General features: G+C 59.5%; 2 protein-coding genes across 2 annotated transcripts in view; one reads left to right on the forward strand and one right to left on the reverse strand.

The window, feature by feature from the left end:
- The window catches only part of CDC42BPB (CDC42 binding protein kinase beta (DMPK-like)), a 122,094-nt gene extending 114,760 nt beyond the window's left edge, over positions 1-7,334 (forward strand). Inside the window, exons 34-36 of the mRNA XM_012647055.1 lie at positions 273-378; positions 516-586; positions 5,924-7,334. Coding sequence (XP_012502509.1) covers positions 273-378; positions 516-586; positions 5,924-6,055 — 309 coding nt within the window. The 3' untranslated portion in view covers positions 6,056-7,334. The remainder of the gene's footprint in view (positions 1-272; positions 379-515; positions 587-5,923) is intronic.
- Positions 7,335-10,377: 3,043 nt separating this feature from the next.
- Positions 10,378-18,648, reverse strand: AMN (amnion associated transmembrane protein). The gene is made up of 12 exons (XM_012647064.1): positions 18,605-18,648; positions 17,766-17,884; positions 17,633-17,677; positions 12,758-12,845; positions 12,078-12,283; positions 11,833-11,970; positions 11,635-11,743; positions 11,445-11,527; positions 11,092-11,254; positions 10,854-11,019; positions 10,700-10,793; positions 10,378-10,611 (listed from the first exon to the last, which is right to left on the reverse strand). The coding sequence occupies exons 1-12, from the start codon at positions 18,645-18,647 to the stop codon at positions 10,507-10,509; spliced, it is 1,359 nt and encodes a 452-aa protein (XP_012502518.1). The 5' UTR covers position 18,648; the 3' UTR covers positions 10,378-10,506.
- Positions 18,649-20,671: the final 2,023 nt, after the last annotated feature.

Here is a 20,671-nt window from a genome sequence, read left to right on the forward strand (position 1 = left end):
GTTTCATTAAGGGAATTAGCTGTCAGATGATACCGAAATAACACCTTAGTATGAGCAGGTAACATACTTTTTCTTTTTTAGTTAAGAAAGTGTACTTTCTGTAGGATCTGACTTGGCCCAGAGTTGCCAATTCTTAGTTCCTTAACCGTCCCCAGGCCCTTGTCCAGACAGTCCTCTTGGCCCCACGTTGCTCCTTGAGAGCTGGGGCCACTACTCTGCCGGGGCCCGCCTGGTGCCCGCCCGAGTGCTGACCTGCTGCTCTCTCTGCGCAGAGCGCTGCGGCCCCCTCCCAGGAGGAAAGGCCCGGCCCGGCTCCCTCTGGCCCGGCCCGGCAGCCTCCATCCAGGAACAAGCCCTACATCTCGTGGCCCTCGTCAGGTACCGGGGAGGCGTAGCTCCTGCAGCTGGGGCGGGGGGCGGGTCCCAGGGTGAGGAGGCTGGATGGTGGGACCCCAGCCTTTCAATTCTGTTCTGGATTTTTTCCCCCCGAGATAAAAGCTGTTCTGGTTCCGTAGGTGGATCAGAGCCCGGGGTGACCGTGCCTCTGAGAAGTATGTCTGATCCCGACCAGGACTTTGACAAAGAGGTGAGACTTGCCCAAGTGCAGCAAAGTGGCCCAAGCACCTGCAGGGTCCGTGTGCAGAGAAAGCTGCCTCTTCTCCCAGGGAGCAGACCTGGGCCCAGCGGGCTGAGAGGCGGGGCGGGGTCGGCTAAACCTGCACTGCAGGAGGAAAAGCAGCCTGTGCTGGGCCCCCCGCTCACACCTTCAGGGCCGTGCTGAGGGGCTAAGGCTGAAGTGGGGGAGGGTGGAGACCCTTCTCCAGTCCAGCCTGAGCCACAGCCTCTGCCAGACCCAGGAGAGGCAGTTCGAGCCGGTGCTGGGCCACCTCCCAGGCCCTGCTTCCTCGAGGCGCTGGTCTCACCTTCCCTCCCTGTCCCTAGCCACTGCTGCCCTGAGCTGCTAAGAGCACCGTCTCTGTCAGGGGTCCTGACTGGGGCGGGGCCTGTCACACTGCCCCACCAGGAACGAAAGCTTTCCACCCACCCGGCTCCCCCCACAGCCACCACCTCCTGGTCTTCCCAGTGGAGCTGAATGGACTTAAATGTGACAGGGGGTGGCCGCTTTGGTCTGGGAGGGCCTTCTACGCTGCCTCTGCTCTCCCCCTCCTTTTGGGATGGCCACTTGGCGTCAGGGTGTGGGGGCCAATTCAGGGACCAGACCCTGCTCCTGCTGGCAGCGTCCTCACGCGCTGTGAGGCCTTGCGCTCTGTGCCTTAGTTTCCCCTGCATGCAGGGGGATGGGCGTGCAGATGGATGAGGTGGGGAACGGCCGGCGCTGAAGCCGAAGCAGCAGCTCCTGCGTGTCCTGCCCTCGGTGCTTTCTGCAGGAGGGAGGCAGGGCGGAGGGGCCCTGGCCGGCTTTCGCTGCTGAACTGACAGCAGCTCCACCCCACGTGGCCTGGTCCCTGCTGTGGTCGTTTCGTCCTCTGTGACATCTGCCTTCTCACCACCATCCGCCTTTTCCTGGGTGCTTTATAGGGCTCTTTACAAACTGTGCTTATTATCAGTTATACTGTTCCCAGTATCACTAAACTTTTAATTTTAAGGTCTTTTTGTCATACAAAATTTGTAATTTTCCTACAGCCCAGTTGGTCTTTGTCAGTTAAGATAACAAATATTCTCTGAGTCTCTTCCAAAGCTTTGCAGGGTTTTCTCTTCTGTGTGTCACTCCGTCTTGAAAGCGTGCGTGAGCGTGTGTGAAAGATCAAGGTGGTGTGTGCGCCCGTGCGCTGCCTCTCAGGCACTGGCCAGGGCTCCAGGGCAGGCCCTGTGCTGCTGCCTGGGCCTCCACAGAGACTGGCGTCACCTGGCTCAGGAGGTGTTTTTCTGTCCTAGCTTGGAGGAGTTTCCAATAAGGATGGGTGACGGACACTGATCAGATGCTTCTTTAGCATTTTCCAAAGAGATCTTCCTTTGGTAGGTTTTTTCCTACCGCCTGTTGATGTTTTGAGTCATTATAGTAGATTTCCTTGCATCCTTAGAATAAATCCTCCTTGGTCGTGAAGTGCTTTTATTTTTTTAAGAAATAAGGTCTTGCTCTGTCTCCCAGGCTGGAGTGCAGTGGCACAATCATAATCACTGCAGCCTCCAACTCCTAGGCTAAAGCGATCCTCCTGCCTCAGCCTCCCAAAGTGCTGGGACTATAGGCATGAGCCACCTTGCCCGGCTGTGAAATGCTACGTTTTTGGTACACTCCTAAATTGGTAGATTCTGTTTGTGAGCATGTTACTTACAGGTTTTATGTCTGTGCTTATCAGTAAAGTTGACCTATGCCTTTCTTTTTCTGTGCTGTCTTTGGCCAGCTTTGTTTTCAGGGCTATGCCAGCTCAAGCTCTGAGTTAAGAAGTTTGTGTCTCTGAGTTGCCATAACACAGGAATCTTCTCTCCTTAAAGGTTTCATAGGCTTCCCTTAAAACTACCTGCAACTGGGGCCGGGTGCAGTGGCTCACGCCTAGCACTGTGGGAGGCCAAGGAGGGAGGATCGCTTCAGGTCAGGAGTTTGAGACCAGCCTGAGCAAGAGCGAGATCCGTCTCTAAAAATAGAAAAAATTAGCCAGGCATGGTGGTGCACACCTGTAGTCCCAGCTACTTGGGAGGCTGAGACAGAAGGATCGCTTAAGCCCAGGAGTTTGAGGTGGCTGTGAGCTAGGCTGACGCCACGGCACTCTAGGGCAACAGAGCGAGACTCTCAAAAAAAGAAACCTGCCTGCAATTGGTGGCTTTTAGAGGTTGGTCCCCTGCCCCCTTATTTTACTTTTTTTTTCCCCTCAACTGTCTATTTTGAAAAATTTCAAGCCTCCACAAAAGTTGCAAGAATAATAGTGTGAATAACCCATATGTGACTTAACTAACTCATTTTGCCCTGTTTAATTTTTCTGGAAGGACCAGTTAAAAGTGAGTTGCAAGATCAGGGCACCTGGGAGTACCTGAGACAGGGCCTCTTCCCCAGCCACAGGCCACACCCAGGAGAGTTATGCTGGTCCTGCACCGCCCTCCCAGGGACCGTTCACATGTCCCCCAGCCAGCCCAGCGATGCCAAGGGAATAAGCAAACGCGTGTAAGCGTGTGCGCACACACGCACTCACACACGCTCCTCCGGTTCTCTTACGTAACCCAGCACAGCTACAAGTTGATCATCTGCATATTCCAATTTTTTCAGTTGTCCCAATAATGTCCTTTATAGCACATCTTTTTCTGGCACGAGTCCCAGTCCGTGGTCACACCTCGCACGGGGTCGCCCTTCACTCTGGAGCAGGCGCACGGCCTGGCTCTCTTACGTCTGTAGCGAGCGTGTCACTCTCTTACAGGCGGCCCCTCGGTTTGGTTTGTGCGAGGTTCGGACTGTGTGTCCCAGGCTGCGGCACCACTCAGAGCACTTGATGGCCCTCGGCGTGCTGCATCCTGAGGCACACGGCGCCTGCCTTCTCTGCCCTGACCTTGTTCCCCTTTCAACTTCAGTGAAATTCATAAAACATAAAGTAGCCGTTTTAAAGGGAACAACTCAGTGGCATTTGGTACATTCACAGTGTTGTGCAGGCACCACTTCTGTCGCATTAGGAACGTTCCCATCACGCTAAAGTCAACGCCACCCTTGCAGCACTTCCCCATCCCGCCCTCAGCCCGTGTTGTGTCTGTGCATTCCCGTTCTGGACAGTTCACAGAAATGCAGTGAGGCGCCTTTTGTACGTAAATGGGTATTTGGCCTTTTTTGTCTGGCTTCTCTCACTTTGCATGTTTTTGAGGTTCACCCTTGTAGCATTTGTCAGTGCTTCATTTTTATTGGTAAACAGTAAACATTGGTAAACAGTAAACATTTTTATTGGTAAACATTGCACAGACCAGTCTGTTCCCATCTCCCACTGAGGAATGCTGGGGCTACTTCCATCTTTGGCTGTTGTGAATAGTGCTGCTGTGAACATACATGTACGTGCGTTTAAGTACCTGTTTCCACTACTTCTGAATATACACCTAGCAGTGGAATTGCTGGGTTTATCCAGTAATTCTGTGTTTAACTTTGAGGTACAGCCAAATTGTTTTCTACAGGGCTGTACCAGTTTACATTCCCACTGGCAATGTGTGAGGGTTCTAATTTTTCCACATCCTCACCAATACGTGTCATTTTCCTTTTTTTTCTTCTTTTTCCTAATCGTCATACTAGTGGGTGTGAAGTGGTACCTGATTGTGGTTTCGATTTGCATTCCCTAAGGACTAATCACGTTGAACATCTTTTCATGTGCTTCTTGGCCATTCCTGTAGCTTCTCTGGAGAAATGCCTACTCAGGGCCTTTACCTAATTTTAATTGGCTTGGCTTGTGGTTGAGTTGTAAGAGTTTCTTATTCATTCTGAATACTAGGCCCTTATCAGATACATGATTTGCAAATATTTTCTCCCATCCTGTAGGATGTCATTTCTCATTCTTGATAATGTCCTTTGATGTATAAAAATTTCTAAGTTTGTCTATTTTTTGTTGTTGCTCATGCTTTTGGTGTGGTATCTAAGAATCCATTGCCAAACCCAAGGTGATGAAGCTTTACTCCTGTTTTCATCTAAGAGTTCATGGTTTTAGCTTTTATATTTAGGTCACTGACCCATCTTGAGATAATTTTTCTATATGGTGTGAGGTAGGAGTCCAAGTTCATTCTTCTGCATGTGGATATCCAGCACCATTTGCTAAAAAGTCTGTTCTTCCCCCCATTGGATGGTTTTGGCACCCTTGTGGAGAATCAGTTGGCCACAGGTGTATAGATTTATGTCTGGACCTTCCATTCTATTCCATTGGTCTGTATGTCTCTCCTTACACGAGACCGACACTGTTACGTAGTCCTTTTCAAAGTAGTATGTTTGGGGAGTGTGGGTCCTTTAACTTTGTCTTTTTTAATATTGTTTTGACTGTTCAGGGCCCCTTGCAATTCCATATGAATTTGAGGATTGACTTTTCCATTTCTGCCAGAAAAGCCATTGGAATTTCAATAGAGATTGCATTGAATCTGTAGATCACTTTGGGGAGTAATGCCATCTTAACAATATTAAGTCTTCCACTCCGTGAATATTTATTTAGGCCTTATTAATTTTTTTTCAGCAGTTTTGCAATTTATAGTGTACAGATTTTTCACTTCCTTGGTTAAATTTATTTCTAGCTATTTCATTCTTTTAGATACTATTGTAAATGGAATTATTTTTCTGTTTCTTTTTCAGATTATTCATTGCTGGTGTATAGAAACACAACTGGTTTTTTGTGTATTGATCTTGTACCCTACAACTTTGCTGAATTTGTTCAGCAGTTTCTTATGAATTCTTTGGGATTTTCTAGGTATAGAATCATGTCATCTGCAAATAGAGATAGTTTTACTTTTATTTTTCTTGCCTCATTGCTCTGGCTAGAACTTCTAGTGCCATGTTGAGTAGCAGCAGTGAAAGTGGACGTCCTTGTCTCATTCCTGATCTTAGGGGGAAAGCTTTGTCTCACCATTGAGTATGAAGTTAGCTGTGGGTTTCTCATTAAATGCCCTTTATTGTGTTGAGGAAGTTCCGCTCTATTCCTAGTGTCTTGCTCATGAAAGAGTGTCATGTTTGTGACTTTGGGCCACTCGGTTGCAGGTTGTATGGTTTCTTCACTGCACAGTTGCTCTTTCTCTTTTGTAATTATAATTACTAAGTCATTTTTGAGTACAGTTAGACATTGGTTTACGACTCTCACCAACAAGCTTAAGGAATAGCTGTATAAAAGGTGTGTTCTCATTATAAAAAAGGAAAAGAGCATTTGCTGCATCTGTCTCTGAGCAGACATTTGCATGTGGCCAGGCACACGTGCCTGCTTGGCCCAGGGCAATTGGTGTTCATGCTGCCCTCTTTGTTTAACAGCCTGATTCAGACTCCACCAAACACTCAACCCCATCGAACAGTTCCAACCCCAGCGGCCCGCCAAGCCCCAACTCCCCCCACCGGAGCCAGCTCCCCCTTGAAGGCCTGGAGCAGCCAACCTGTGACGCCTGAAGCCGCCAGCCCACCACCATGGGGCCAAGGAGCTGGGGATGGCCTCCAACGTCAGTGCCAAGACTGAGCTGACCCTCCAGTGTTGTCCAAGGAAATGTAGAATCAATTTGTAGATACGAAGATGAAGAAAAATCTTTATTATAATAGTTTTATGCCGCATTGTTCGTGGCAATTAGCTCAGACCAGATCCATTCGTCTGCACAGCTGTGAGGTGACACTACTCCGTTTGCACATGAAGGACCACCGCGCAGCCTCTATCCCACCCCTGACATCCCGGGAAGACGTGTGGGCTCCGCCGGCGCCAGCTCCCTCCGCAGAAACCCATTAGAACGTGGCCTGCTTAGGAAGCAGACAGCTCGGGATGTGGCCTCAGTGACTAGTCTTCTCCTGCGTCCTAGGACCTTAGGAAAGCAGCAGGATGGTTGCGTACCTTTCCCAGTGTCACTAGAATCTTGAAGACAGGGAAGTGGAGGTTAGTTTGTGGCCTTTTTACTCGTGTAGCCATTGCATTGAAATCCTTCTGCTGACCGCCTCGGTGTGGACAGAGGCCTGGGACCAGTGACACCCCACATCCCCGAGTGTTAGTTCATTCTGGGTCACAGCCATGAAGTGTCACCAGTATCTACTACTGTGAAGTCAGCTGTGCTGTTTTCCACTCACTTCCATGGCTTCTGCCTCCTGCCATAAAACTAGCAAGTGTCGTGGTATAGGCAGGCCCTGTGGCCTGCTGGGCTGAGGAGGCCAGAGCCCCAGGGTGAGCAGGCACTGGGACACCCCCGCCCCGCCCCGCCCTGCCCCTGCATGGAGCCCCAGTGATTAGTAGCCCATATGGATCATGTAGAATCACCCGGCACACTCCTGCACAGTGGCCCCGGCCCCCAGCGTGGTGGCGCCCTGCGAGTGTATTTAACCCACCCTTCCTTGTATATGTTGAGTGATCGGGTCTGTGGCCCTGTCTCATTTAAGGCTTGTGATTAACTGTGGCAGCACATACAGCTTGTCCTCAGCTCAGGGCGGGCTTCCCGTCCTCCCACTGGTCGACTGCTTGGCAAGGCTGTTGAGGACACGCACTTCCCCGAGTCGGCACTGAGTGACCTGGCACCGCCCAGCACCTGCCCACCCCTCCCGCCCTCCTGGGCCGTCTGCTGGGCGGGCACCTGCTGGGGGTTCTGGTTTTTACTTTTTTAATGTAAGTCTGAGTCTTTGTAATTATTGAATCGTGAGAACCTTTTTGAACAATTTACCTGTCAATAAAGCAGACGACAGCAGTTTTAAAGTTCCAAGTGGTTTGGATGTGATGATGGGTCTCCTGAGCGTGTCTGGGCTCCCCAGAAGTGCCCCGACGTGGAAATTCCTCCCCCAGAACCAGTCGGGGTGCCACCCTGTCGGCGGAAGTCGGTCTTGGTGATTCCCCGGGAGGTCGCACAAAAAGCTGCTGGTCTCCACGAGGCAGGAGCAGCCTCCAGCGCCAAGGCCCTCGGTGGAGGGTCCCCAGTGGCTACACCTGTGCCCCGTTAGGCTGGGTCAGGCACCGGCTGCAGGCTGCAGGGAGGGGCAGCCTGGCCAAGCGCTTGTGCTGGGTTTCCAGGTCCCACTGAGAGGCCTCAGCAGAGGCCAAGTAGTAGCCAAGGAGCTCGAATTTCAGCCTGAGCGCGGGGGAGCCAGCAAGGGCACGGGGACGGCGGCCTGCCTGTGGCCCAGGGCAGCCTGAGGGCCCCACGAGGAAGCTGCCCAGCAGGCTCACCTGTCCTCATCCACACACACTGGCCCCTGCAGCAGCCTGAAGGGACAGGCCAGAGGCCAGGGTGGGAGATGACACTGGGGTGGGGCACGCTGGTAGGAGGGTCTGAGCTTCCCCAAATTATGTGGGGAGTTGGGTCCTGCTTGCCTCTCTGAGACCTCTAGTTAGGCCTTGGCCAGGTGAGGGATGCGCTGCACCTGTCAAAGAGAGCGGTGCAAGGAGAGCGGTGGCAAGGGGGCTGCCTGGGACCCTGCTGCTCTGTGCCACTCAGCACGGCCTGTGTCTGCTGCCAAAACAAGCAGCTCCCACGGAAGCACAGAGCTTCCTCACAGCCCACGCAGCGGTGGGGCCACTCGGCAGCCACCCAGGATCCAGGGGAGGGGCCTTCTCACCGGGCCCGGCGCTCACTGCCAGGAAGGAGCGTGGCGAATTCTAGGAGCATCAACCCACTCCCGTTTCCTGGGCAAGTCTGGCCTCACCTCACTCGCCAAGAGACAGCCTGCAGCCCTCCCAGCTGCCCGCCAAAATGGGAGTGAGGGGTGGCAGCAGCAGTGGCCACACAGGCACAGAAGGAGCCTTCCAAAAACACTTCACTGAACTACAGCAGCTGAAAAACCTGAAAAATGCCTGAGTGTTGGGTGGGTGGTGGAGCTTCGGGGTCGGACAGGCTCAGCTCCCAGCTCCCCCGCCCGGCGTTAAAGCCGGCAGTGACTGCTGAGCGCCCGTGCTGGGTCTGAACAGCACGCGTCAGCCACTTTTTTTTTTTTTGAGACAGAGTCTCACTTTGTTGCCCGGGCTAGAGTGCCGTGGCGTCATCCTAGCTCACAGCAACCTCAAACTCCTGGGCTCAAGCGATCCTCCTGCCTCAGCCTCCCGAGCAGCTGGGACTACAGGCATGAGCCACCATGCCCGGCTAATTTTTTCTATATATTTTTAGTTGTCCGATTAATTTCTTTCTAATTTTAGTAGAGACGGGGTCTCGCTCTTGCTCAGGCTGGTTTCGAACTCCTGAGCTCAAACAATCCGCCCGCCTCGGCCTCCCAGAGAGCTAGGATTACAGGCGTGAGCCACCGCGCCCGGCCTCAGCCACTTTTTAAATAGGACATTTTAGCTCTTGGAATAAAAAAGTGAACGAACTGTGGCGTTCACACAATGGAATGCTATATAACAGCAGGCCCCTACCTTTCTGGCACCAGGGACTGGTTTCATGGAAGACAAGTTTTCCACAGATGGGGGCAGGAGGGTGTCGGGGGGATGGTTTCGGGGTGATTCGAGCGCATCACATGTACTGTGCAGTCGTCCTCTCTGCTGATGAACATCTGTATTTGCAGCCACTCCCCGGCGCCGGCGTCACCGCCTCGGCTCCACCCAGATCATCGGGCACTGGATTCTCACACGGAGCCGCAACCTAGATCCCTCCTCGCATGCGCAGTTTACAGTAGAGTTTGCGCTCCTGTGAGAATCTAAGGCCACCGATCTGACAGGTGGCGGCGCTTATGCGGTGATGCAGCGATGGGGAGCGGCTGTGAACACAGGTGAAGCTTCGCTCACTCATCCACCGCTCACCTCCTGCTGTGCAGCCCCCTTCCTAACAGACCACAGACCCAGGCTTTGGGGACCGCAGCTCTACAGCATCGAGTGACAAATTCCAACCGCACCTGAGTGAGCACCACAGACAGATGTGGCCGTGGAGAGCGCAGTCCCGTGATCCTGCTCACGGACGCCTCAGTGGCTAGAGGAGTCCCCCAGTCAGAAACTCCTAAGCGGGGGCCGGGCCACGACCCGGGGGACCAGTGATGTTTCAGACCCAGATGCTGGTTACCCAGAAGTCCACGCTGTGCACAGGGGCTTGCTACCCTTGTCTGTGTCAGCACGGTGGCACGCACACACGGTGTGACTCCAGTACAGTCTGCCTTCCGCTATGGCCTCAGAAGTGCCAGGTGGGTGTCCTAACTCCGGACTACTTAGTGCTGGCACCCTGCCCCTAGGTCAGAGCCACCTCGGAGGGGGAGTGCAAGGCCTGGCCTTGCAGTGACAGACACCAAACAGCTGGTGCCATGGGACCAGGTGGGTCTCGCCCAGCAGGACCCACCCCCAGCACTGACATGTTCCATGCACTGTCGCGCAGCCCTGTCCCCGCGCCTCTGGGTGCCCCTGCAGAGGGGATAGGCCCGCCCTGTCCCTCCAGAATGTTGCCCAAGGCTGTCCCTGTCCACCTGGAGGGTCCTTTCCCTGTCCTAGCTCAGTGGGGCCTGGGCCCGAGCAGCTTGGCACCATGGTGACGGGGGTAGGGGACAGCCCTCCTCTCCCTGCCCCTTGCTGGGGGCAGGTTCTTTCCTGGCAGCTCCTTCAGAGACGGGGCGCCGCCCTCTCACTTCTGGGTTCAACTTCACAGACCGGAGCCTCTGGCCGCCCTGGGCTTGTCTGCTTAGGGGTCAGCCCCACGCCACTCCGCAGGTAGCACCCAGGGCTGCCTTCAGCGGGTGGCCAGGCAGGGCCCTCCCGCTGTGCAGCCCCGGACCGGCCTCCCAGCTCCTAAGCAGGCAGGGGCCAAGGTGGCGCAGGAGGCCGCAGGTCCAGGTTGACAGCAGGTGCACGGAACCCTTTATTGGGCAAGGCCTGTCCTTGGCCTTCAGCGGGGGACGGGGAGGAAGTTAGGGTGGCGCAGCGGGGGAGCCGGCAGGTCGGGCGAGGCGGGACGGGCGGCGGCTCAGGCCTCGGACTCGGCCCCGGCAAAAAGCGGGTTAACGAAGTAGCTGTGGCTGGTGCCCGCGGTGTCCGCCTTCAGGGCCAGGCTGGGAGGCCGCGCAGGGGGCTGCGGGGACACAGGCTCAGGGGGCTGCGGGCGCCGAGACCCCGCCCCGGGGAAGCCCCGCACGCCCTCCCGGGCCCTGGACCCTCACCCGCTCCTTGGAGGCCGCCGCGTCGAACACCGGATTGTGGAAGCCCAGCGGCGCCCCGGCGGGCGCGGGGGCCGCCTGCTCGCGCCAGCTCCACCTGCGCAGGCACGCGGCGTGAGCCCCTGCGGACGGCGCCCGCCCCGCCCGGCCCGCGTACCTGAGCCGCCCCGCGCGGCGTAGCAGCAGCACCGCCGCCAGCAGCGCCAGCAGCGCCAGCAGCAGCGCGGCCGCCACTGCGCCGCCCACGAGCCCCGCCGCGGAGCCGCCCCCGACAGGCGCGCCCGACTCGCGCACGGCGGCCGCCAGGACCCCGAGGGCCTCGCCTGCAACGGAGGGGCCGGCTCAGTGTCCGGACGCGGCGGGCGGGGGTGGGGGCCGGGCGGGGCGCGCGGTACCGTGCTCGGCGACGTCCGCCAGGAGGGCCCGTGCCAGCCGCGCCGCGCCGCCCGTCTCGGGCCCGGTCTCCGCCAGCACCACCTGGATCTCCGTGTCGGCCTCGCGGAGCTGGAGCGAGCGCGGCACCTTGGACACGGCCACTTGCAGCCCCTGGTACTGAGGCTGGGGAAGGGGACAGCGTTGGCCCGGGACTCAGCCCCTCGAGCCTGCGGGGACGCCGGGGCAGGGGCGGGTGGCAGGCAGTGGGCCGCGCGGCGGGGCCCCGGAGGCCCTGCGGTGAGGCATCCGAGGCGGGGGCTGCCGAGGCGGTATGGCCGGGATCGGACCCCCCCACCTGCCGCGGCCCCATTACCGAGGCCAGAAAGGTGTCCAGCAGCCGCGCCCGGTACCGCTCCAGGTCAAACGCTGGACCGTGGGTCAGCGACACGATGGCTCCTGCGGTAGGAGGGCGGAGTTAGCACCGTGGATCCCGGTCGGACAGGGAAACTGAGGCGGCAAACAAGTCAGGGTCCGTCCCAGCAAGCAGGGGCCGGGGTGCTCACCGCAGAGGTCGCAGCACTGGCCCTGGGGCCGGAGGGCGTCGTGGCAGGCGGCCGGGGGACAGCGGCCGCCCAGGGGCTGCAGCAGGGCCGCGCAGATCCACGGCTGGGCCTGGGGAAGCGGGCGCGGCGGTCTGCGCCGAGAGGGCGGACGGCGGGGACCAAGGGCGGCGCCCCCTACCCCCCGACCCCTGCGCTCACCTCGGCGTTGCCGCAGACGCAGCCCGACGGGTCGGCGCAGGCCTCGGCGCCCACGCTCAGCGCGCCCGGCCCGTGGAAGCGCAGGCGGCCCGCGCGGGACGCCAGGAAGGCGGCCAGGTCCTCGGCGCGCGTGAACGTCTGCGGGAGCGGGCACAGCGGGGCCGCCCGGGGCGCAGACACCGTCTGAGCGCCGGGCCCGGAGGCGGGTGCGGGACAGTGGGAAGGACCCCGCCCCCGCCGCTCACCCGGCCCAGCGCCGACACGCTGCGCACGCGCACGGCGCCCGCGAGCCCCGCGCGGAAACCGTCGGAAGGGAACACGACGTCGTCGTGGCGGCAGGGCACGCGGTCGGCGTCCACAAAGAAGAGGCCACGTGCCTCGTCCCCAGAGCGCCACAGGTGCGGGTCATGCCAAGAGAAGCGGTCGGGGTCGCGGAAGAGCGCAGGGGCGCCTGGGAGGCCGCAAGTCCCTGAGCTCCGCCGGCACACGCCTCGCCCTTGGACACGCCCTCTCTCCTGGTCCTGCCTCGGGACACGCCCTCTCCCGGGCCCCGCCCTTGGACACGCCCTCCCTGCGCCCCGCCCTTGGACACGCCCTCCAGAGCCCCACCTTGGACACGCCCTCTCTCCTGGTCCTGCCTCGGGACACGCCCTCTCCGGGGCCCCGCCCTTGGACACGCCCTCCCTGCGCCCCGCCCTTGGACACGCCCTCTCTCCTGGTCCTGCCTCTGGACACGCCCTCTCCTGGGCCCGGCCTTGGGCACGCCCTCCTTGGGCACGCCCTCCTTGGCCCCGCCCTTGGACGCGCTCTCCATAGCCCCGCCCCCTAGAAACACCCCTCCTGGTCCTGCCTCTGGACACGCCCTCCCCGAGCCCCGCCCTTGGGCGCGCCCTCCCCAGCCGGGTCCGGGGCCGGGTGGCCTCACCTGCGCTGCAGTCCGGGTGCGAGCCCGTGTCTGAGGCACTGAATTCCGCTCCCGAGGCCAGGACGAGTTCCCCATCCAGCGGCAGGAGCTGCAGGAGGCGTGGGCTGAGGCGGCACCAGGCGGTTGTCCCGGCTGGCTCGGCACGCATCCCCGCGCCCGGGGTCCCCAGGGAGGAGGTCCCGCACCGAGATCGCGGAACGCGCCAGGGCGAGATCAGGGCCGAGGCTAGCAGGGCGAGTAGGACACGGCCATGGAAAGGAAGGGGAAGAGTGTTCTGCGCGGGGCGGGGGAGACAGCGCGTGCGAAGGCTCCAGGGTCCTGTAACTCTGAGCCGGAGGGTCGCACAGGCCGAGAAGCAGGACCCTGGGGAGCTTGGGGCAGCGGGTGGCACCTGCGAGGGCTGTTGCCCTCCCCATCCCCCTGAGACACTGTTTAAGGGAAGGGCTCCAGGAGCTAAACTTCAACACGTTGACAGGCCCTGGGGAGCCTAAAGGCAGCTCGCAGCACCGGCGGCGGGGGAGGGGCTCGGGGTGGGGCAGAGGGGCTCGGGCGGAGGCAGGGAGGGTAAGGGCGCCTTGAAGTCGCCCCTGTCATCCCCCAGGCCTGGGTGCCACCATGGCAGCCCCTCCCCACAGTAGCTGGGTGTCGGCTGAAATGAGGGTGACGAACCAGCTGCCCCTCACTCCCACTGCCCCCCGAGCCCCAGGACCCCCTTTCTCTTTCACCCTCCCCCATGCTTTTCCATCAGGGGTTGAGGGGCGGCCTGGGCCGGGGGAGCTGCTCCGTGCAGGGGCCTCAGCACTGTCAGGGTCCGCCCGGCACAGCCTCCTGTCCCACCTTAGCGGCGGCGGGGCCTGCCCTCAGCCCTTCCCGGACCAGCAGACCAACCCCAGGGTGTGAGGTCCCAGGCCAGCTGCGCCCACACCTGAAGGTGCCGCACCGGACAGCAAGGCAGCTCCCCGACAGATGCCAGAGGAGCTTGGGACAGAGGGCAGGAATGTGCCAGAAGCACAACAGCACCTCTGGAAGGGGAGGTACTGGAAGTGGGAAACATGACCAAGAACGCATTTCTCAAAAGAAGCAAAGGGAAGGCTATCAATATGAAAATCCCAGCAGCTGGATGGATGAGCACAACTGGTGGGATAACATCAAGACTGATCCGGCTGAAGATGACTCCGGTGTCCACGGCGTGGACCACAGGAGCCAGCAGGAGACAGGGAGAAACCCGGAGACCCAGGGGCAGACATGCAAGAGCCAGAATCTACACGCAAGGTGGGGGAGAAGAGAAAGTATTTGAAGAAACAATGAAGATGAACTTTCCAGATGTGAAGCAAGCTGGGAAACCTCAGACCGAACGGTCCCACGGAGTGCCAAGAGCCGCACCTACACAGGGGCCAGTACGTCCATGAATATCAGGGGCGAAGAGAACTTCTGCAAGCTTCAGAAAGAAAGAACAGGTCGCCCAGGAAGGAAAAAAAAATGCAGATTCAGATTTCTCAGCACCAACAATGGATGCAAAAAGACAAGAGCGTAATATTTTATATATGGAAGGAACAGAACTTTCAATCTCGAATTTTCTATCCAGCCAAACTGCTGTTCAAATGTGAGGGTATAAGAAAAATGTCTACAAGCCTAAACGGCTTCGGAACGATGCTCACAAAGGCCTGCCCCAAACACATGCCCGGAGGAAGTAAGGAGCAGAAATCCAGAGGCTTCCAACAGACACGAGAAGTAAGAGTGATGGAATACTTTGGTAAGCTAATTGTCGCCTTTTTAAAAATCTAAAAACTAAGACTAAAATGTGATGGAGCAGGAGACCAAAGGGCACCGGCGTGCACTAAGGAACTTGCTTGTTCAAGGGAAGATACAGATGTTGAAAGGTTTTTAAGAAATCAATAAAACTTAAAAAAAGATTTTAAGAATCAATAGAACTACCAAACTTGAAAACCTAGATGAAATGTATCAATTTCTAGAAAATTTCAAAATGTCAAAACTGCCCAATTTACTCATAAATCAGATGCAAAAATCCTAAATAAAATGTTAGCTAACTAGAACCAATAGTGTATATTTAAAATGCTGTATATTTGTGTATATTTGTCAGCTGTGACGAACACACTGCTTTGGTGGGGGAGGCTGTGCCTGGGCGCAGGGTACGGCGTGGGGGGGGGATCTCTGTACTTTCTGCTGAATTTTGCTGTGAGCCTAAAAATGCTATGAAAAATAAAGTCTTCAAGTTTCTTTAAATTAGATTTTAAAAATACATGGTGGTCAAGTAGCATTCAGGTGCCAAGAATGCAGGGACAGAGGAGTGGGGCCTCCTCCCTCCAGACTACCGGGCAGGCATGCATGGCAGTGTGCCAGCAAAATCAATAGATTGTGGCAGAGGGAAGTCCAGTGTTTTGAAGAAGTGGTACATTTTGTAGAGATGCGGTCTCACTGTGTTGCTGAGGCTGGTCTCAAACTCCTGCTCTCCAGAGATCCTCCCACCTGGCTTCCCAAAGCACCAGGATTACAGGCTGAGCCAGGCACCCTGCACTGGAGGTGGTACTTTGACCTCACCTGCCCCCACCAGGTGCCCGGAGGCTATCAGTCTTGCAAGAGTTCAACCTCAGGAAACTTCATTTAAAAAGGGGGGTGGGGGATCACATCTCAATCAGCGTAGAAAGAAAAAGACACTGAAAAAGTTCAACATATTTATGATTTTTTTTTTTTTTGAGACAGGGTCTTGCTCTGTCTTCTGGGCTTAGAGTGCAGTGGCATCATCATAGCTCACTGCAACCTCCAACTCCTGGGCTCAAGTGATCCTCCTGCCTAGATACTACAGGTGTGCACCACCACGCCCAGTTAATTTTCTATTTTTAGTAGAGACGGGGTCTCGCTCTTGCTCAGGCTGGTCTCGAACTCCTGAGCTCAAGCGATCCTCCCGCTTCGGCCTCCCAGAGTGCCAGGATTACAGGCACGAGCCACCGCGCCCGGCCCTGTTTATGATTTTTAAAAAATCTGTTAGCAAACTAGCAATAGAGTAGAATTTCCACAGTGGAATAAAGTTTACATACCGAAAACCTGCAGCAGACATTACAGTGGACGGAGAAACTTGGAATGCTTCTCTCTAACGTGAGAACAAGACAGGGATGCCCACTTTTATCGCTTTTCTTTAACACAGAGTAGCGGTCCCAGCCCACGGAGAGAAGAGGAGCAGGAGTTAGGACGGGAAAGGACGAGGAACACCTGTCGTTACTTGCAAAAATGACCACCGAGAGAATAATGTTTAAATATGGGCACCACGCATGACAGAAAGCAAAGCTATGGAGTAATCACGAATGAGCCGCACCAGACCCTGCGGGGCGCAGCAAGACTACAGCAGAGGACGTGGGCGACGCGACCCCCCGGAGCCAGCCCGCGCCGCACGGCGGAAGCCGCCCAAGTGCAGGTTCGGGCGGCGGCGGGGGCTCCGGGTCGCCCACTCCAGGCTGCTCCGCAACCAGCAACCCCCCGGAGCACCTCGGAGCCGAAGGGCGAAGCGGGCGGACGCGGGACGGGCCAAGAGCCCGCGCGCCGGGGGCTGGCGAGCGGTCGCGGGAGCCGGCCCCGCACGCGCCCCGCAGGACACAGCGACGCCCCGTGACCGCGGAGCGGCGGGGGAGGGGCGCCCAGCAAAACGCCAGACCCGCGAGAAAGCCGCGCAGACGGGAGGGGCGGCAGGGCCGGGGAGGGCTCCAAAGCAGGAAACAAAGGCAGCGCCGGGTCACTCGGCCACGTTCCCGCCCGGGCTCCCGGGGCAGCGGGGCCAGCGCCGCCAGGGGGCGAGGAGGGCGGCCCCACCCGGCGGATCGCAGGGGTGGCGGACCAGGTGGGGAGCAGGCGTCTCACCTAGTTCCCGGAAAGGGAGGGGACGGACGCCAGGGCCAGGCGGAGAGCCCTGGTCACTGTGTGCGCGTGGACGGACGGACGGACGGATGAACGAAGGGAGAATGAAGTCGCCCCCAAGCTCTCGCAAGGGAGAGCATCAAAGTGACGAAGCCGGCGGCAGGAGCCCGGACCCCTCGCCCCGACCCCCCTGCCCGCTCGCGCTGCGCGGTCGCCGGGGTTGCGCACGTGCTGCGGGGCGGGGCCTGCGGTGCCGCCGCCGCACTTTAGTCTCGGGCTGGGCCCGGCGGACGGGCGTCCTGCCTGCGGGACCCGGGGACCCCGCCCCGCTCGCGGCGCCCTCACGAAGGGTGGCTGGTGCCGGTGGGCACGCGGGCGACAGGACCGGTGACCAGACAGCCGCTCGGGGAGGGCTTTCACCTCCAAGGACTCGGAAGCCCGGCACGAAGATGTCACCCAGGGCCCCCCCGAGGCTGCGACTCTGCCCTGTGCCGTGACAAGGCCACAGAGGACGGAGACCGAATGGGCTGGGCTGTGACCGACAGAACTGCATTTTGCGGACACTGAAATCGAATTTCCTGCACTTTTCAAGTGCCACAAAATACGTTTTTCTTTTGATTTTCCCCCAGCCGTTCACAAAGGTGAAAAGCGTCCCCAGCTGCGCGTAGGGCTGCCCTGGGCCCCGCTCGGCGACGCTGCGGACCCCGCGGTCACGGAACCCGCGTCCTCCGGATCCCGCACACCGGCGCTGCGTGCGGCCTCGGGCGCAGTATCAGGCGCCGCGACGAGGCCGCGCTTTGCGGGGAGGGAAGACGGGCCGGGCCGGGCCGAGGGCTGTGGGGACAGGAGGCGCCTCCCTCCCTCCACGGGGCCCAGACGGCCCCTCCGGGGACCCCCCACCTGCCCGAAGCCGCGCCCACCTGGGCGGGGCCGCCCTGGGGACGCGGCAGCCGAGAAGGAGCGGCCGGGCCGTCGCCCCGCCTGCAGCAGCCGCAGCCCGCGCCTTACCATGTCCGAGATGGCGTGACCCTGCCGCACCAGGACCGACACCAGCTGCGGGACGAAGCCGCGTCAGCACCGGGTGGCGGGAGAATCCCGCCCCCGCCCGGCCACGCAGGCCCCCAGCGGGGACTCCGAGCACCTTGTCCGCCGGGAACGCGACTGCGCCGCCCGCGCACGGGGTCCGGTTCTGGCTCCAGTTGGCGGCGTCGTCGAAGTCAGTGTTGGGGATCCAGGCTTTGTAGGCGGCCCGGGTCAGCGCTGGGGAGGGGGGGCTGAGTGCCTGCCCTGTTCCTGCCCGCACGTCCTCTCCCCCCAGGACGACCCGCTCAGAGAGGCGCGGCGGCCCGACGGGCCACAGCCGGGGCGCATATGGGGTCCCTTGGCGCGTCACGCCAGACCCCGCGGGAGCCCTGCCTCCGCGCTCTCCGACGGACTTCTACTGCATCTGCAGAGCCCGCTCAGACGTGCCCTCCTACAGGACGCCCACCTGGATCGCCTCCCCGCCCCGCCCCGTTTGCCCGGCGCTGAAGCAGAGGATAGGGTGGTCAAGGACAGTGACAACGGGGGCAGGGAGGAGGATGGGGCAGCGCAGGCCTCTTCCTCCACCTGGAAATCAGGAGGGCTTCCTGGAGGAGTCCGACCAGGCCAGGAAGAGCTGCGGCAGAAAACGCATCCCAGCCGTGCGAAGAAGGGGCGGGGAGGGGGCAGAGCCGAGCCCTGACCCGGGGCTGTGTCCGGAGGGGGCCGTGAGGGGCTCAGGGCAGGGGCACAGGTGCTCAGGGACCGCGACCGAGGCAGGCTGCGGAGCCACAGCGCAGTAGCTACTCCGGGCAGGGCTGAGGACGGTGGCGGCGACGCCTCCCGCTTCGCCCAGGCCGCGCCCGCGCTCGCCCGAGGAGGGGCCCAGGCCGGATTCGGGGCCCCCCAAACCCCCGCCGCCCGCCGCGCCCCCGGCCCGCGTCGGCGCGTCCGGCTCACCGCACAGCTGCAGCCACAGCAGCAGCCCGCCCCGCGCGCCCATCGCGCCGCTCCGCTCGCTGGTGGGGACTTCGCCCCCGGCGCCCACGTGACCGGGCGGGGCGGGTGGGGGCGCCGGGGTCGGTTACATATTCACCTCGGACTCAGCGTCTCCGCACCGCCCTCCAGGGCCTGCGGACCTGCCGGGTGAAATGCGGGTCGTGTGGGGCGGTGGGGCAGGAAGCAACTTCTAGGCTGTCCCCTTCTCTGTCCTGGGAGCCTGGGGCCGAACCTAGTTTGCTCACCTGTTGAGGACGCCTCCTGCCCGGGCCTGCACGGACTGTGGATGGTGGTCGGATGACAGAGGAGGAGAGTGGAGGGAAGATACGTGGAGGGTCCACAAAGGTGGAGAATAATGGGTGCTGAGCCGTGGACAACTGATGGAGGGCCGCATGGGTGGCAGAAGAGTGGATGGCGGGTGGCAGATAGATGGATGGTGGATGGTGGGTGGGTGGTGGATGGTGGATGGTGGATGGGTGGATGGTGGGTGGTGGATGGTGGGTGGGTGGTAGGTGGTGGACGGTGGATGGGTAGATGGTGGATGGATGGATGGATGGCTGGATGGTGGGTGGGTGGTAGATGGTGGGTGGGTGGTGGATGGTGGATGGATGGATGGGTGGATGGTGGGTGGGTGGTGGATAGATGGATGGATGGGTGGGCCTGTGGGAGGTGGAGGATGGGTGGGCCGACCGAGGGGTGGTGGGTGAATACCTCCCACATGAATGTGCCTTTATCCAACTAACTAATCTTTGCTTCTTCCTGAGCAAGATAATTCACCGGAGGAAGGAGCCCGCCGCTGGGGGGCGTGCTGCCTCTTTTTATGCCCCCGGCAGGGGCTGCGACTTCTCTGGCCGCACTCTCTCCTGGTGGGGTCGCCTTCAGGCGGAAGCACCTGCTCTACGGGTGTCGGGGCGTCAGCCATGCCTGAGACCAGGAGGGTGGGTGCGCGAGGTCCTAGGGTTTGGCCTTGGCCCCCTGCTGGGCTCACAGGAAGTTCCATCCTCCAAGGTAGCCTCAACCAGGAGCAAAGGGGACATTTCTGGGTCATGTTTGGCCTTTCGTCTTGTATCACTTCTCCTGGGGAAGGAAGCAGTGTACTGATTGGGCCTCCTGGAATTCCACCCTGGCGCGTCCAGCTCTGCACCCCTCCCCTCTGGCTCTCCATGCAGAGATGTGTGGGGCTGAGCAAACGTCACCGCCCGGGGCCCAGAGTCCGGGTCTGCCCGAGACTGGGGCTCCTTCTCCTGACACAGGAAGTGGACTGCACTACCGGCCGCGCGCAGGGGAGGCTGCAGGGGGTTAAATGGCCGGGACTTAGGGAAACAGAACCTCTGACCGCTGCCCCCCGGCAGGCCATTCCCAGAGGGACTGTGCTGCGCAGCGGGCAGTGAGGCCGCCCCGGCAGTCAGGGGAGTCCCGAAAGAGGCAACAGTAACAAGACAGTAACACAAGACAGGAAGGATGAGGTCAAACCAGCAGCCACAATGCAGAGGTTGAATTGCAGGTGGCAGAACGGGAGGGGCTGGGGCCAGCTGGCCGTGGGGTAGTGGCATGCCCCACCCTGACAGGGGCGTCCCCGAGTGGAAACGGTAGGCGGGTCCAGCTGTCAGAGGGTGGCCCAGAGAGGAGCTCACACGAGCCAAGCGTCAGGCACCATCCCTGGCCCCGAGCAGCCACGGGGTACTGGGACCACTGAGGAGAGAGACATGAGGCAAGGAGTGGCCGGTCCACACTGCAGGTGCTGTGTGCAAGGGCCACAGAAGGCCCCTGACCACAGGCACAGGTGCCCTGGCCGCTCGAGCACACATGTGGGCACAAGCTTGCAAACTGGTCAGGACTGCAGCAGGAAGTGGGAGAAACACAAAGCCCCACAGTTTCCTTGAGGAACTAGGAAATCTCGTGGCAAAGCTGCTTCAGGTAAGGCTAGATCCAGGGGCTTGGAGGTTACTCTTAGGGCTCAGTCTCTGTGTCTGTCTGTCTCTGTTTCGGCTCAGCTGCCCTCCTGTGTTGGTTCCCTTGTGCACACAG

Source organism: Propithecus coquereli, unplaced genomic scaffold (assembly GCF_000956105.1).
Source record: "Propithecus coquereli isolate 6110/MARCELLA unplaced genomic scaffold, Pcoq_1.0 Scaffold256, whole genome shotgun sequence".
Taxonomy (NCBI): Eukaryota; Metazoa; Chordata; class Mammalia; order Primates; family Indriidae; genus Propithecus; species Propithecus coquereli.

What these genes read in the sequence shown, in the direction of transcription:
- AMN (XM_012647064.1), bottom strand. Translation starts at nt 18,647, where the DNA reads ATGGGCGCGCGGGGCGGGCTGCTGCTGTGGCTGCAGCTGTGCG. An exon ending in GTCACGCCATCTCGGACATG is followed by an intron (nt 12,846 to 17,632) that starts GTAAGGCGCGGG and finishes CGCCTCCTGCAG; the next exon opens with CTCCTGCCGCTGGATGGGGA. An exon ending in CCAGTGCTGCGACCTCTGCG is followed by an intron (nt 11,528 to 11,634) that starts GTGAGCACCCCG and finishes CTCCTACCGCAG; the next exon opens with GAGCCATCGTGTCGCTGACC.